This window comes from Lates calcarifer, linkage group LG7_1 (genome assembly GCF_001640805.2).
Source record: "Lates calcarifer isolate ASB-BC8 linkage group LG7_1, TLL_Latcal_v3, whole genome shotgun sequence".
Classification (NCBI taxonomy): Eukaryota; Metazoa; Chordata; class Actinopteri; family Centropomidae; genus Lates; species Lates calcarifer.
In genome coordinates this window covers 1,365,126-1,378,593 of record NC_066839.1, presented here as the reverse complement: position 1 = coordinate 1,378,593, position 13,468 = coordinate 1,365,126, and the positions used below count along the sequence as shown (strand labels likewise).

The 13,468-nt window shown below is 41.6% G+C and overlaps 1 protein-coding gene across 1 annotated transcript in view; it reads right to left on the bottom strand.

Annotated features, from left to right (window-relative positions):
- The window catches only part of mei4 (meiosis-specific, MEI4 homolog (S. cerevisiae)), a 39,321-nt gene that overhangs the window by 11,698 nt on the left and 14,155 nt on the right, over positions 1-13,468 (bottom strand). The window contains exon 4 of the mRNA XM_018674642.2: positions 13,175-13,306. Within this exon, the coding sequence (XP_018530158.1) occupies positions 13,175-13,306 (132 nt within the window). The remainder of the gene's footprint in view (positions 1-13,174; positions 13,307-13,468) is intronic.

The following is a 13,468-nucleotide window of genomic DNA, read 5'->3' as shown; positions in this document are numbered from 1 at the left end:
CTAAGTGTCTGACAACATTATGGTAGCATTCCTACGGGGACAGAGCTTTTTATTAAAGAGGAGAAACATCTTTATATATCACTACCAACTATATCACAATAAGATGAGGTCAAACAGCCACAATAAGCTACAAGACACGATCTGAATTCTTGAAGTCGTCCCTGAAATCTTTCTCAGCTGCTGCACATTTTGAGTTGACTGTGTTATAACATGTGCAACATATTTTGTTTATGCTGAATTGCTCTACATTAAATTAATATATCTAAGATGTACCAGGTGATGCCTGTATATTATGTTATCGAAGCCTCTCCATAAACACAGCCCTTACCTGGGAGGCTAAAGGAAAAACACGTCATGAAGTTATAGATATTAGTGGCACAGAAATGGACAGAGTTAAAATATTCCCAACATTATTATATTTATGTGCAGCTTCTCTGACAACAGAAAGCATGAAAAACCTTTCTACAGACATCTTTTTAGAATTTAGATATTACAAATTCAGACAGTGACTATTCATTCACCTGAATGGATAGAATGTTAAAAACCTATTTTGCATGTCTGTGGTGTGTTTGTGCATTTATGCATGACTTGAAGCATGTGAGTTTGACAGTAACTCCACGGAGGAATCCAGGTTTAGTTTTATAAAGTGACTTTGATCAACCAGCCTCATTTTCCTTCCTGGTTAGACGGCTAATGAGAGTGGTGTGCTTTGAGGATAGAGGACGGCTTTGATCCTTGGCTAATTGTCCATCTTTTTCTCTCCCTCTCCCCTTAATCTGATCGTTCTTCAAATCTGTCATGTGCAGTGGTGGACGTGGGACAGCTCGCCACAGCGAGCGCAGATCACCTCAGCGAGAGGACGCCTGTCATCGAGCGAAGTGGCAAAGAAGGTAAACGGCCCTGACAGTGCATCTACAAACAGGGACACTGGGGGTTTGTGATGGTCATCGAGTTTTGCAAAATAGTTGTCTACTAGTCATTACTCATCTAATGAGAGCCTTTCTGTACACTGTGCCATTTACAATAATGAACCAGAGAATTCTGATCAACTCTGATACTCTATGGAGCATTCTAGCCTCTTTTAGCTCATGTTTTGGGAAATTTACTGCTTGGTTCTGTCTAACTCTGAAAGCAATTAACGGTAAATTAAACATCAACGGACAGACTTAGACATTTAAAGAGCCCACAGAGATCTTGATCTCATTGAGCTGATTGCCAAAAGAACAAGAATCAGGAAAACCAGACCAAACGCAGAGGTGGTTTTAATCCTCCTTTGCTGACGTGAGGTGTATTTAAAGTTGTAAAAGTCAGACACCTCAGTGGATGTTGGGAATAAACTGGTAGACAGTCACCATCTCTGCTTAGTCACAGTTTGGATTCTAGTGCAGGAGGTTTTTTGGCAATTCTGCCTTAATTAATTTTCTTCTGGGCCAAATTCCTGCTCTTTAAATGGACTTGGCTATGGTGCAGATTGGTCTAAATATTGGCTCAATTAATTTTACATTTTGCCCAGCAATGACAGCCAAAGTTTAGCTGCTCTGGAGACTTAATATAGCTGACAAACCACAGTGTGTCTCTACACAGTGCTCGAGATGATATAACAGATTTGTAGGTCAATCAGACTGTAGCTCAACCTAAAATGTCAAAGCCATTATGACTATGACTGTGAAGTGCTAGTAGCCATTACTCAAGTAATGTTAGAATGCTATAGCTTGCATTAATGTGCAGCACGATTAACCCATAGTAGGTGACATTAAATAATTCTTCTGCACATTAAAAATGCTGCAGTGAAGAGAGAGAAAAAGGAAAATTCCCACGGTCTCTGAACTCATCATGAAACAAGAAGGCCATGATGATCTATACACCATGAAACTATACACCAACCAGCCACAACATTAAAACCAGTGACAGGTGAAGAACACTGATTATCTTGTTACAATGGCACCGGTCGAGAGGTGTGATATATTAAGCAGTGGTGGTTGTAATGTTGTGGCTGATTGGTGTATAGTTCCCACTCATAGCTGCATTGTAATTCAGTACAATTAGCACCGCTCTACCACGTACTTATCTATTTATCTACCCAAATCCACAGGATGGATGTGACACCAAATATTAAGTGGGGTAGAAGTAGATGCAGTGGATTATTTTAGTGAAGGCTGAGACAGGCGAGCTCTGTGGGAGGAACATGACAGATAGAGACGAAGACAACAGGCGACTAGAGAGCCAAAGAATGCTAATTAATTAAGCCATCACCACAGATGCCACCAGAGCTTCTACACAAAAGATGTCCCCAAATGCCCGAAAAATATGAACATGACAAGTACAGAGATAATGGAAAAATAGATTTTACATCCTTTAGTTTTCTACTGCATAGATTTTAAAGCACAAAATACACCTGATGCATTCTGCTGAGAAACTGCGATCATAGTTTTAAAGGGTGTGTGCGAATCAAAGATGGCTATAGTATAAGTCTACAGAGGTAGTGTTCTGTGGCTTTTCTATCTTTCTACAGGGATAGTTTTCATTTCCCCCATGATCTGTCCAACAGCAGTAAGTAAGTGTGGAAGATGAATGAATGATATCAGTTTTTAAAATGGCTGCACTGTGGCACCTGCTCCTGCTTCTTCTACTGTGGACTGGAGCCTAAAGATACTAGATTTCAGAGGCTGAGCCGAACAGATACAGGTGAGTTATATAAAAACTGAGAGTGACATATCGTTTTAAATTAGCTATGACAAACCTATGTACTGGGTGGGATATTTTACAGTGTAAAAATAAACACCAGTGCTCTCTGGCAGACAAAGTATGTGGTTAATGTTTCCCTTCTTGTACTGAAGAAGAAAACAGACAAAAAGTTGTCAGGTAACCCACAGTATAGGATGCACTGCATACCTACAGCCGTCTGAATCCAGACAAGAGCCCTTGTTGCTCTCACTCTCCTCCTTTTTTATTCCGGCGGCTGCTGATAAAACCACAGCTGGATACGTGTGGGTCAGAGGAGACAAACTCTTTCATTAAAATAACAAATGCCATCTTAGGTGGGAAGCAGCAGTGAAATGCCACGAAGGACCAGAGTTGGTGCTCCATTAATTCTGTTATCTTGTCACATCCTCAAGTACATTAGCATAACAGTGGTGGATAACACTCACCAACTCACATTTCATTTTGCTAACTTTTCTGAAATCCACTTAAAACTTGATTCAACATTTTAATGGAAACGCAACTACTGAGATCACCCAGAAAACCAATGTGATAAAAGCATCCAAATGGCACATTATACAGTGCTGTGAAATGACAATACCAGCTCAGGTTGTCAAACAAATTCACACTAACACACAATTTGTTCAAATTAATTCAAACACAACCCACGTAGACCTCATGCAGATTCAATGAGATTTTTGTTTTAATTCAAAAACATGATTGCAGATTGAATATTGATTATTTTCTCTCTTGAATAAAAACTGATGGCCGTGCTATCTGAACACCAACCAACACCAAGCAGAACCAGAAGAAATTAATATCGAATCAAAACGACATTTGCTCCATAAAGTTGTGGGCTTAGTACATGTTCAGGTGTGATTGTTCTGAAGTCATTTGTTGAGATAGTTTTCTACAACAGATTATAAAATGGACAGGTGCAGTCCTTGATTTTGACCTTAAACCTGCTGTAAAATACTATAAAACACACGTCTGTGACTGCGTTACAACAGTCTACAGGGATTTGTATCTGAGCTGTATCCTGTCGTATTTATAGAGATATACCTCTCACTGCTGTGGTCCAATCCACCACCTTTTATCTCCACCCAGAGTGGGCAAACTACACCCACAGTATATGGGAAGTTAACAGTGTGAAGTCATGTCAGTGATGGGGTGTAAAGGTAAGGTGAGTTTATTTATATGGCACCATTCAGACACACCATAATTCAAAGTGCTTCACAGTTCACATATTAAAAATAATAATAGAAACAGTTAAAACAAGTGAATAAATAAAGCTTGGTTTGGTTTTGATTCTGGGAACACTGAGTAAACCAGTCCCAGCTGACCTGAGAGCTCAGAGACGTTTTTAGGCCTGAGACCATTTTTCAAAGTGAGTCGTCCCTGAAATCTCACCGGTGCCCAAACTACAACAACAGAAGATGATGGGGCAACATAACTGCACACTACTTCAACAGCTGCACAGCTGCTTTAACTGTTAGTGAAGTGATAAAATGTTCAGAAAGTTCCACATGGACACAACTGCTACTGCAGCTGGTGTCTTTATCAGCACCTGGACGTCACACTGATTGTTACCAGACAATGATTTTGTTCTTACTGCTCCTCCTGTATCAGGAGCCACGATCTCCACTTCTCAGTTTACTGCTGACTCAACTCAACATGCCAGCACCCCCCTCCTCCCTCCCCGCCTTCATACAAAGCTGTACAGCAGGAAGAGAACTGTAACGTCGTCGTCATCATTTGTTTTCCTGCAAAGGTGTGTTATTGGTTTTCTATTCCCTGGAGGAACGGAGCAGAGGTGGTGAGTAAGGATTAAAAAGACGCAGACTCGAGCAGAGAGGGAGGCCCTTTGTAATTCTCATGGTAGGTGTGCGTCTGTGTGAACATTACAGAGCAGTACTGACAATAACAAATCATGTTGGTAGTAGAAAGTACAATTTAGCTGAATGTGTGAACATAAAATATTTATTCTGCCTCACATGGTTGTGACCACTTCCATACAGACATTACATTTGAGGCGGGAGCAGAATATTTTCATATTTTAGCTTCAGGGACTAAAACTGGACAACCAATGCAGATGTTGATCATGAGCTGAGAATAATTAGAGCGTGGCTCCAAAACAAGTTGAGAACAGGTGCAGGATAAAGTCAGTGCTGATGAAGATCTTCATCAGGCAGTAATTGTTGGATTCATTCTCTTATTGTTATTTATTTCTCACTCTCACAACAGATCTGACTCAATATGATCCCTTCACTACAGCAGTTATACAACACCAAGCACTGACATTCTGTGGGAAACGTCACCTGATATTTCACTGCACAATCCATCACCTCACTCCCCTCAACTGTTAAAAATGATGGTCTTTAAAAACAGATTCACATTTTTCAGAATCAGACACGACTGAAGGATTTCAGCGTCTCTCAGTTTCACAGCCTGCTCCTTGGAAACCAGCGTTCACATCCCTACAGCTGGCGGACCTTTAACGCTGTCATGGTGACACACGTGAGAACGAGAACAAATGAGCTTTAAGCCACATGAAGCCAGTTTCTTGGAAATGTCATCCATGTGCACAGCAGCTCGTCTCCCATCTCCTTTAAGACTCTCTCCTTCCAAATACCACTGCCACTCACACGGACAAAGCAGTCCCATTAAACGCACAATTTCAAAGATTGAATTCCAAGAAAAATGTAGGACTAGAAGTATTTAAAACTTGGTAACCAGCCCCCTCCTGATTTTTACAGATGTAATGGGATGTACTGAGCAGTCCCCACAGCAGAAATATTCCCTGAGCGTTCACCGAGGGCTGCGGAGCCAAAGAGTGCAAATTGAGCTGGCACTGGCCTTTAGAGGCGTCAGCTGTGATGCTCATTTCCTCTGGCTTTGCCACCACCACTGATCCCTGCATGTCTGAAAACTAATTCATCACCCCAAAGCCAAATTTAATATCCCCCAAGCCAAACTTAATATCATTAAGGGCAATCATCCCAGACACCGTCTGGCTCTGGAACTCGTCAGACCAGCCTAATGAGACAATAACACAGAGAAGTTTCACTCCAAAGTGGGAAAGTTGACCGACTCTCCACACAGATACACCCGCTACTCTTCACCATTTTCTCTCATTTCATAGACAAAACAATGAATCAGTTGGTCACAGAGAAACAGACTCAACAGATGAATCAATAATGAAAATAATCAGTTTCAGCCCCACAGTTAATTGGATTGTTTGAGCCGTTACACCAAGTTTACATCCAAGTATGATAATAAACAGGCAAATTAATTAAGAGATGAATCTGTTTTCTCTTGTTGAACAGGAGATTTTTCTGTCATCCGTCCACCTACAATCATTTCCAGTAAATCAGTGAAAGAACCAAATGGGTGAGGATGAGACAGCTCGCTGTAGACCACCCACAGTTTGCATAAAACACAGACAGTGGGACAGTGACAACTGAGGGTGCATAGTAATAATGTGAGAGTGGCATTTATAGTGCCTAGTGGTTTAGTGCTACTGCTGGATTTCATGGTGGCTTTGTCCTGAGGGGCTGTGGCTGTTTGGTGTACGCCGCTGACTGTCACGCCCTCTGACAGAACAACGCAGCGCCCAGATGGCACAGCTTATCTGTATGCTGCGCTGCTCCAAGGACAGTGGCACCAGGCTACAGCATCTCTGAGGATGTATGTCAGGCAGGAACAGTGGCCTCCTCCACCCTGCCCCTCACTGAATACTCATGACTTTAATGCCTCCACTCACAGCTACCAGTGTCCTTGAAGCAGTGCTCCCAAAACGCTCATCATTAAGTTGATTCCTATGATGAAACTCGACGGCTCAGAGTAACCCATGGTTTATCACGTGGCGTTCAGTGACACGCCCTATAACGATTTATATATTGTTACCTTGACTGAACTGCTTGAATCATAGGTTCAACCACAGACAAAACAATGACTTCACTGATCAAGTCATTGGTTGATTGATTGTTAAAATCTATTTGGCAAACATGGAGGAAAAAAACACTGGCTGAAAAACTTTCTCTTCAGTGTCTTCATCTTCCTTTATGTTGTTACATTTTCATTCAGATACAGAGGTTTTTGTGTTGTTTTGCTTTTTATTTTGTGGAATTCAAACTCAAATATTGTTCATTCATCATCTTAAATTTTAAACTAGATAACCACATTTTTCTATGTATGTTCGGTTTTATCCTGTTTATCTCACCATGAGTTTCTAGGAGAAGTCTGATGTAGATCTAAACATGTCCTTAAGTATATTATTTTTTTTATAATTGTTTTAAATATGAATGTGCAGTGAAATACCAACGATTGAAAAATACAGCTGATTTAAAGGGCTTTCTTTGTCCTATAGGAAACAGTGATGGACATCTTTCACTATTTTCTGCCATTTGATGGACCAAACTTGATTTGATCAAACTTCTACATAACAACTGTGTAAGTTGTAAACTGGACTGACTTTCAGATGAGTTGTGCCGTCATAAATCCAGTTCGTATGTTCGTTTTAAAACGAGATTTAAGGCGAGCACAGAGAAACTTCAGCAGATGAACGTGAAAACAAACTGTGTTCCAGCCTTATGAATGACACTTATCCATATTTTACATCATGAAGTGACCCACAGACCTGCTCACCATCGTTTCTACGTTAGCTCATTGCTTTGCATGCGTCTCCAGGCGAACGCCCACAGGGGCTGTTAAGGTCGCCACCGCTACGACACGAATGATAACAAGGAAAGGTTGATGATGTGCGAGCATGACACTAAGCCCTTCAGCCATCATCGCCTGTCCTCTCAACCTCTGGAACGTAAAGGCCTGAGTCAGCGAAGAGTCCTCGGACAGATGGGAACGATCTGCTCTCTTAACCACCAGCTGGAGCAGGGTGAAGGCCTGTCTGGTGTTCTCTGCTGTGGCAGGTGGTAACGCTGATGACCGGAGAATTTTAGATTTTTTAACTACCACTTAGGAAGTGAATACTAGCAATACAGACAGCTCATGGTCTGGAACAATATGTGATACAGGATTCACTGTCCAAGGCCTTTATTAATGATTATCAGTTAAGCGTGTGCTCCAGCTATCACAGTACCCTTCAGCACACGGTGACCTCAGCAGATGTCTTTATTATTCCAACAAAAAGTGCACAAATATTTAATTTACTATAATATAATCCAGGAAAAGCAGCTAATTCTCACATGTGACAATTGATTAACAAAACAAATTTTGTTTTGATTAATTAATCCATGAATTACAGCTAATCCCTGCAGCTCTACAGTGCTCAGGATGTTTTAGCTAAACTGAAAATGTAGAGAAATCCTCCTTAAACTAAAAAAAGTTCCCTTATTCATTCTCTCTTCAAACTGTTGTTGTGATAGTTTTCAGAGCAGTATGTCAAAGTAGGACGAGCATTTAATGTTTAATTTCTTAACAATAACACTTTTGGCTAAAACAAGATCTTAATATTCTCCTTCTGTTCTCTTTTTGTGCCAAATATCCAAACAGGACTTTCTTCACATTTGTCTTGGACGGATTGGATTTTGGTGGTCATTGGTCAAAGGAAAAAAATCTACTGTCAAGCAAAAAAAAAAAAATCAAAACAAGAATTTCTTTAAACTAAATTTGTAACTGGACTCCGGAAGCCTTTGCCGACATGCTACCTACAGGCTGCTACCTGAAGACTTGGTGTTGGTATTTCATCACCTGAGCAGACAAGTGTCCACACCTGGGTCTCAGTTAGAAAGAGGAAGGCACTTTCTGATGCACGATAACACGGCAGAAATAGTGATGGGTGCACAGGAGGCCAGAGAGTCAAACCAGTAAAGCCTTTGTGTCTGTTATCAACAGGAAGGAAGGGTTAACTGAGTCTAAAACTCCCACACAAACCACTGAGTGACAGATACTAAAAATATACCGCACAGCACCTGGTGGATCTGACACTGGTACAGAGTGACACAGGGGAGGACACAGCATCAACACTCAGAGGTTTACTTTAGGTGAAAGAGTCTCCAGGCTGGATATCTGCACTGATCTCCTGATTCAGTCTTTTTAAAAATCTATATCTAATCATTCAAATAAAAACTACGATTAATGTGAAAATCGATTTTTTATCCAGTCCCAGTAGGTCTTAGTGTTTGCTTTAACCTTCTCAGAGTGTAGAGCTGAGGATAGTTTTTATATCAACTGCAAGAGTGAAAGAAAGAGTGTGATTTCTAAATATCAAGAGCCATGACTGTAACTCACAACATTAACTGTGTCTTAATAAGTTACAGGTTCAAACTTTGTCAGCTATAATGGTCGCCACTGAATTCATCTGGATGTTACTTTGACATATATATACCTATAAACTCTGGGATTACATAAACTGACTGACATGATTATGATTGAAACATCCTCGTCTTGTTTTCTAGAGAACATTTACCTGGGAGTGTGTGTCATAGGCAATAATTTCTGAAAAACCTCTGAGATCATTCTGCCCTACATGTTTTTATCAGGTTAGTATTTAAAGAAGAGTTGGATAAGAAGCCAACAGATTCTTTTTCTCTCTTTCTGCTTTTTCCTGTCAATCAAAGTCCAGGTCTGGCATTTCCATGAGCTAAAATTAAAGAACACCACCTCCTTACAGCTCTAAATGATGAAGCCTCATTCAGAGCCACCATGTCATTGTCAGTCATGCTAAAGTATTAGAATGAAAACCAACAAAATGCTGCATTTCTGATTATTCAAGAGACTCAGTGAATAGCCCTGAGTGAGTGCTCCTCTTTGTAAAATCATACCAAACAAAGTTTTTAAACCAAGGCTTCTCACCACTCCAGCTCCAGTGGGACTCGTGTACTTTTTCCATTTGCAGTTAGTATGACTAATGCTCTGTGCTGATAGCTGTAATCAATGTTTTTCACCAGTAATAGATGGCAATGCATAGCAACTCTGCGAGCGATGGATACCTGATGACGCACACAGCTCACAAAATCAGATCCGAGTGCTGGACTGAAAAACGTTCAGGAGGTTCACACGTTCTGAGGCGTTTTATCCTGTGCTCTCTGATGTCGAGCTGTAGGGCAGCTGCAGGCACGTCTGTTCATGCAGTTCAACTAAACTGATAAAAGGCTGCACCTGCCTGTGCCAGAGTCTAAAAGACATTTTCACACCCATAGTTCGGTTCATTTGGTTTGGGCTGAGGAAGGAAACGATGCCGCTGAGATGACACTGTTGCTTTTTAGTTCTCATCTGATTCGTGTTCACACAGACAGAGCTGAAGTCACGCAGACGAGCAGACAGGTTGTTCAAACATCGTGAAGATTTGGACTGTCTCAGTGTCTTCTGTCTCTTCAAGTCCCAGACTGACTCCATGATGTTGAGATCAGGACTCTGTGGGGGCCAGACCATCTGTTACAGGACTCCTTGGTCTTCTTTTCTCTGAAGACACTTCTTCATGAGTCTGGATGAATGTTTATCTTTGGTGTCCTGCTGCAGGATGAGATCAGATGCCTCCATGATGATATGAATGAAAGAGCTAAATATCTGCAGTGCCTAAAACTTTTGCACAGTACTGTATGAGGTGTGATCAAAAGGTTCTGGCACTGTCCCTGTGGAGTGTGTCACAGTAAAGTGATTTTGATAATAGTTGTGTTAATCCTGACATTAAATAACAAAAGTCAAAAGACTGGGAGCTGAACTGAAAAGAATACAAAGAAGCCATCACTGCCTTAACTTTTCCACACAAAAAGAAATCCTCCACGCTGAGAGACACTTTTCACTCTGCATTATTGACTGTCGGTGGCTTTGACTCTGCCTGGGGAGTGTATGAAAGCTCAGAGTTTTATACAGGAGGTGTGGCAGCCGCAAAGCTCAGTGGTTTTCAAACAGGGGACAAGAAACTCTCTGAGAGTCTTTGTAGAGTCCCAGTAGGTCCTCGGCAAAGTGACATAGAGTTTAATGTCACTTGAAGTTACCTCTCTCTCTTACCATTCTGGTACTACTACTCCTACTACTACCATGTGTTAGTAGAAGTAGGAATGTGCCATGTAGCCCTAATTCTCAAATTCCCATAGTATTGATTAATTGTGCTCATAAACATACAGTTGTGTGTTGTTTGTATTATTCTTTGATCAGGACTCAGTTGGGTTTTTTTGTCTCAACCCACAGTGGCCTTGTAAAGGGCAGCTGAAACATTTTAAAAACAACAATTTCCTCTCATATTTCTTGTAATATCCCACCATCCACACAGGTTTCAGTTTGTGGTTTTCCAAAGGTCCGTAATTTCTCATTTCTGAAATTTCTGCCTTGACCTCAATTCATCAAAAAGAAAATTTAATTGTATTTGCAGTGAAACACAAAATGATATTTTAAAAATTGAATTTAAAATGAAACAATGACCCTGTAACTGCACATTTTTTTAAATTGACATTTTCAAGTAATTGCAAAAAAAAAAAAAACTCTTTTCAGTCTGCAGATTGTCCAAAGTAATTTGTCAGTATAGTGAGCAGCACAAATCACCTCCGTCGTACTGAGTGAAGCATAAACCGCACATTTTTAAACCTGTGCAAACAAAGGCAAAACTATGGCCATTTGAAGGTAGAACAAACAAGCTATCAACACTGACCTGATAACACACAGTTTATTTCCACATCCAGCAGTTAGAGATCAACATTATCATTTATCTGAAGCCACGTTTCTCTTTTAGCTTTGCTTTTGGTCTCCACCACCTCTTGACGGAAATATCAGACTCTTTAGCTGCTAAATGCTGCACTGTGTTCACCAGCTGGACTCTAACTGAGTCTGTCTGCTGAGAACAGCACTGGTAGAGCGGTGAGAGTGAAGCAGAGCAGTAAGGCTCTGCTCAGTGTAAAGCTTAAGATACACTGTCTGTATAAAAATATCAGTTATGGCTGATTCACGTTAGAAAATGTTTTGTAATTAGTATTTAATCCAATCCCTCACTATAGCCTTCTCAGGTTCAAAGAGCATTTTGTTACACATAACCTCGGGGCAGGATAAATACCAACCTCTGACAGACTTAACAGTTTGCTCTCCACAGTGAGAATTCAGGGATTGAAGGTTCAACAGTTACACCCATTACGATTCACTCTGTCTAACAGCATGAGCTAAGTGTGTAAAATGTTAATGGGAATATAGATGAAGTCTCCTCTGTAGCTTTTTATATGATGGGAGGCACAGAGCTCCCTCCACTGAGACCTTGCCCCCCCCCAGAGGGTGAACCACAGAGAGAGCTGCAGGCGTGGAGCTACAAGCAAATAAGACAGTCTTCAAATACAGCGCGTCTTCAAAAGCAATCTCCCATTTCCCTTCTTCAGCCTTGACAGAATAAAGAGTGGTGGAGGTGGTAGGGGGTGGACTCAAGACATTTCCATGGACACACACTGATGGCTGTCTGCATGCTTTGAAATGTCAAACCAACACATTAACAGTGGTTTACACTAACATGCTGCTGAGTTTAAGTTTGCAATTACAGGCTTCCTGAATGTACAGAGGAAGACGGCAGCGCTGCACTCATATGTGACAGTTTTAGGAGACTCTTGATTCTTGTTTGTAAATACAATGCTAGTTTGCTGGAGACAATAGCTCCACAGCAGCACGAGGCTGTTGTGCATCGTCAATATCTCCAGTGAACAGTGGGTTCAGCTGTTTCTTTCTTTAACTCGGCTCTCAGAAATGCAGTGTTGATAAAATCCTCTTTCTGGCATCGCCCGAGTCGAGAGGCTCTCTCGAGGAGAGGGAGAAAAACAGGCGCAAGTGAGCATGACCGACCCTGCTGAGTGGGAGGAAGGCTCAGCAGGAGGGGTGAAGGGGGAGAGGAGGGGGATTCATCTGTATCCCTTTTCCTTTTTTCACATTTCCATTTCGAAGGACCCCCAGTGGCTTGACACTCAGCTCTGCCTTTCACAGGAAGCGGGCCGGCCAAATGCAGCTCTCGCTCTGGCCTGTGACTCAGGCAGTGACTGAGGTCTGCTGAGAGGTGTTTGAATGTATGGCAGACAGGAAACTGGTGGGACGCAGTATTGATTATGTTGGCTCAGAAGTGACCGTGAGTCAATAGGGCAAAATGTTTACACCTGAAGCTTCGCACAAAGGCCGACTCTGAGAGCAAAAATGAGAAATATAGTAGTGTTTGAGACAGAGAGAGAGAGTCTGTGGGGGAGAGAAATAAACAAAGCTACGAGAGTACGAGAGAGAGATTCATGATCTCAGTACGGTTTGAATGGATAAAGTGCTGTTCATATGAGGTGGATAAAGGAATGTCAATAAAGGCAACACAACACAGACACAAAGAGGGAGAAGAAAACTGCAGCTCATCATGAAGGAGCAGAGAGAGACAGAAAGAGAGAGCTGTCACCGAGCCAAAAGAAGAAAGAAGCAGAAAAAGAAGGAGGAGGAGGAGGAGGAGGAGGAGGAGGAGGAGGAGGGTGGGATGCAGGAGCAGGTGTGGTGAGGCAGTGGGGGTGTTTACCTGGAAGGCCTGCCAGAGCTGATCGGCCAGAGCGCTGATCTGAGAGAGGATGTGACGAATGAGAAAGGACTTTGACATGCTGCTGCTCCCCAGTGTGATCAGGTACTCCATCAGCTTCTCTGCAGCCTGGAGCTGAGGTTTGGAAAAACAACATTTTACTGACGCTGTCCCCCTAAAGCTTTCTTCTTCTTTTACCAAGCTTTATAACTTAATATTTCTACCATCCATGAGCCATGGACTGGTTAGTATAAATATGAGCTGACAGTCAATGCCTTACTGATTAATGATCCTGCA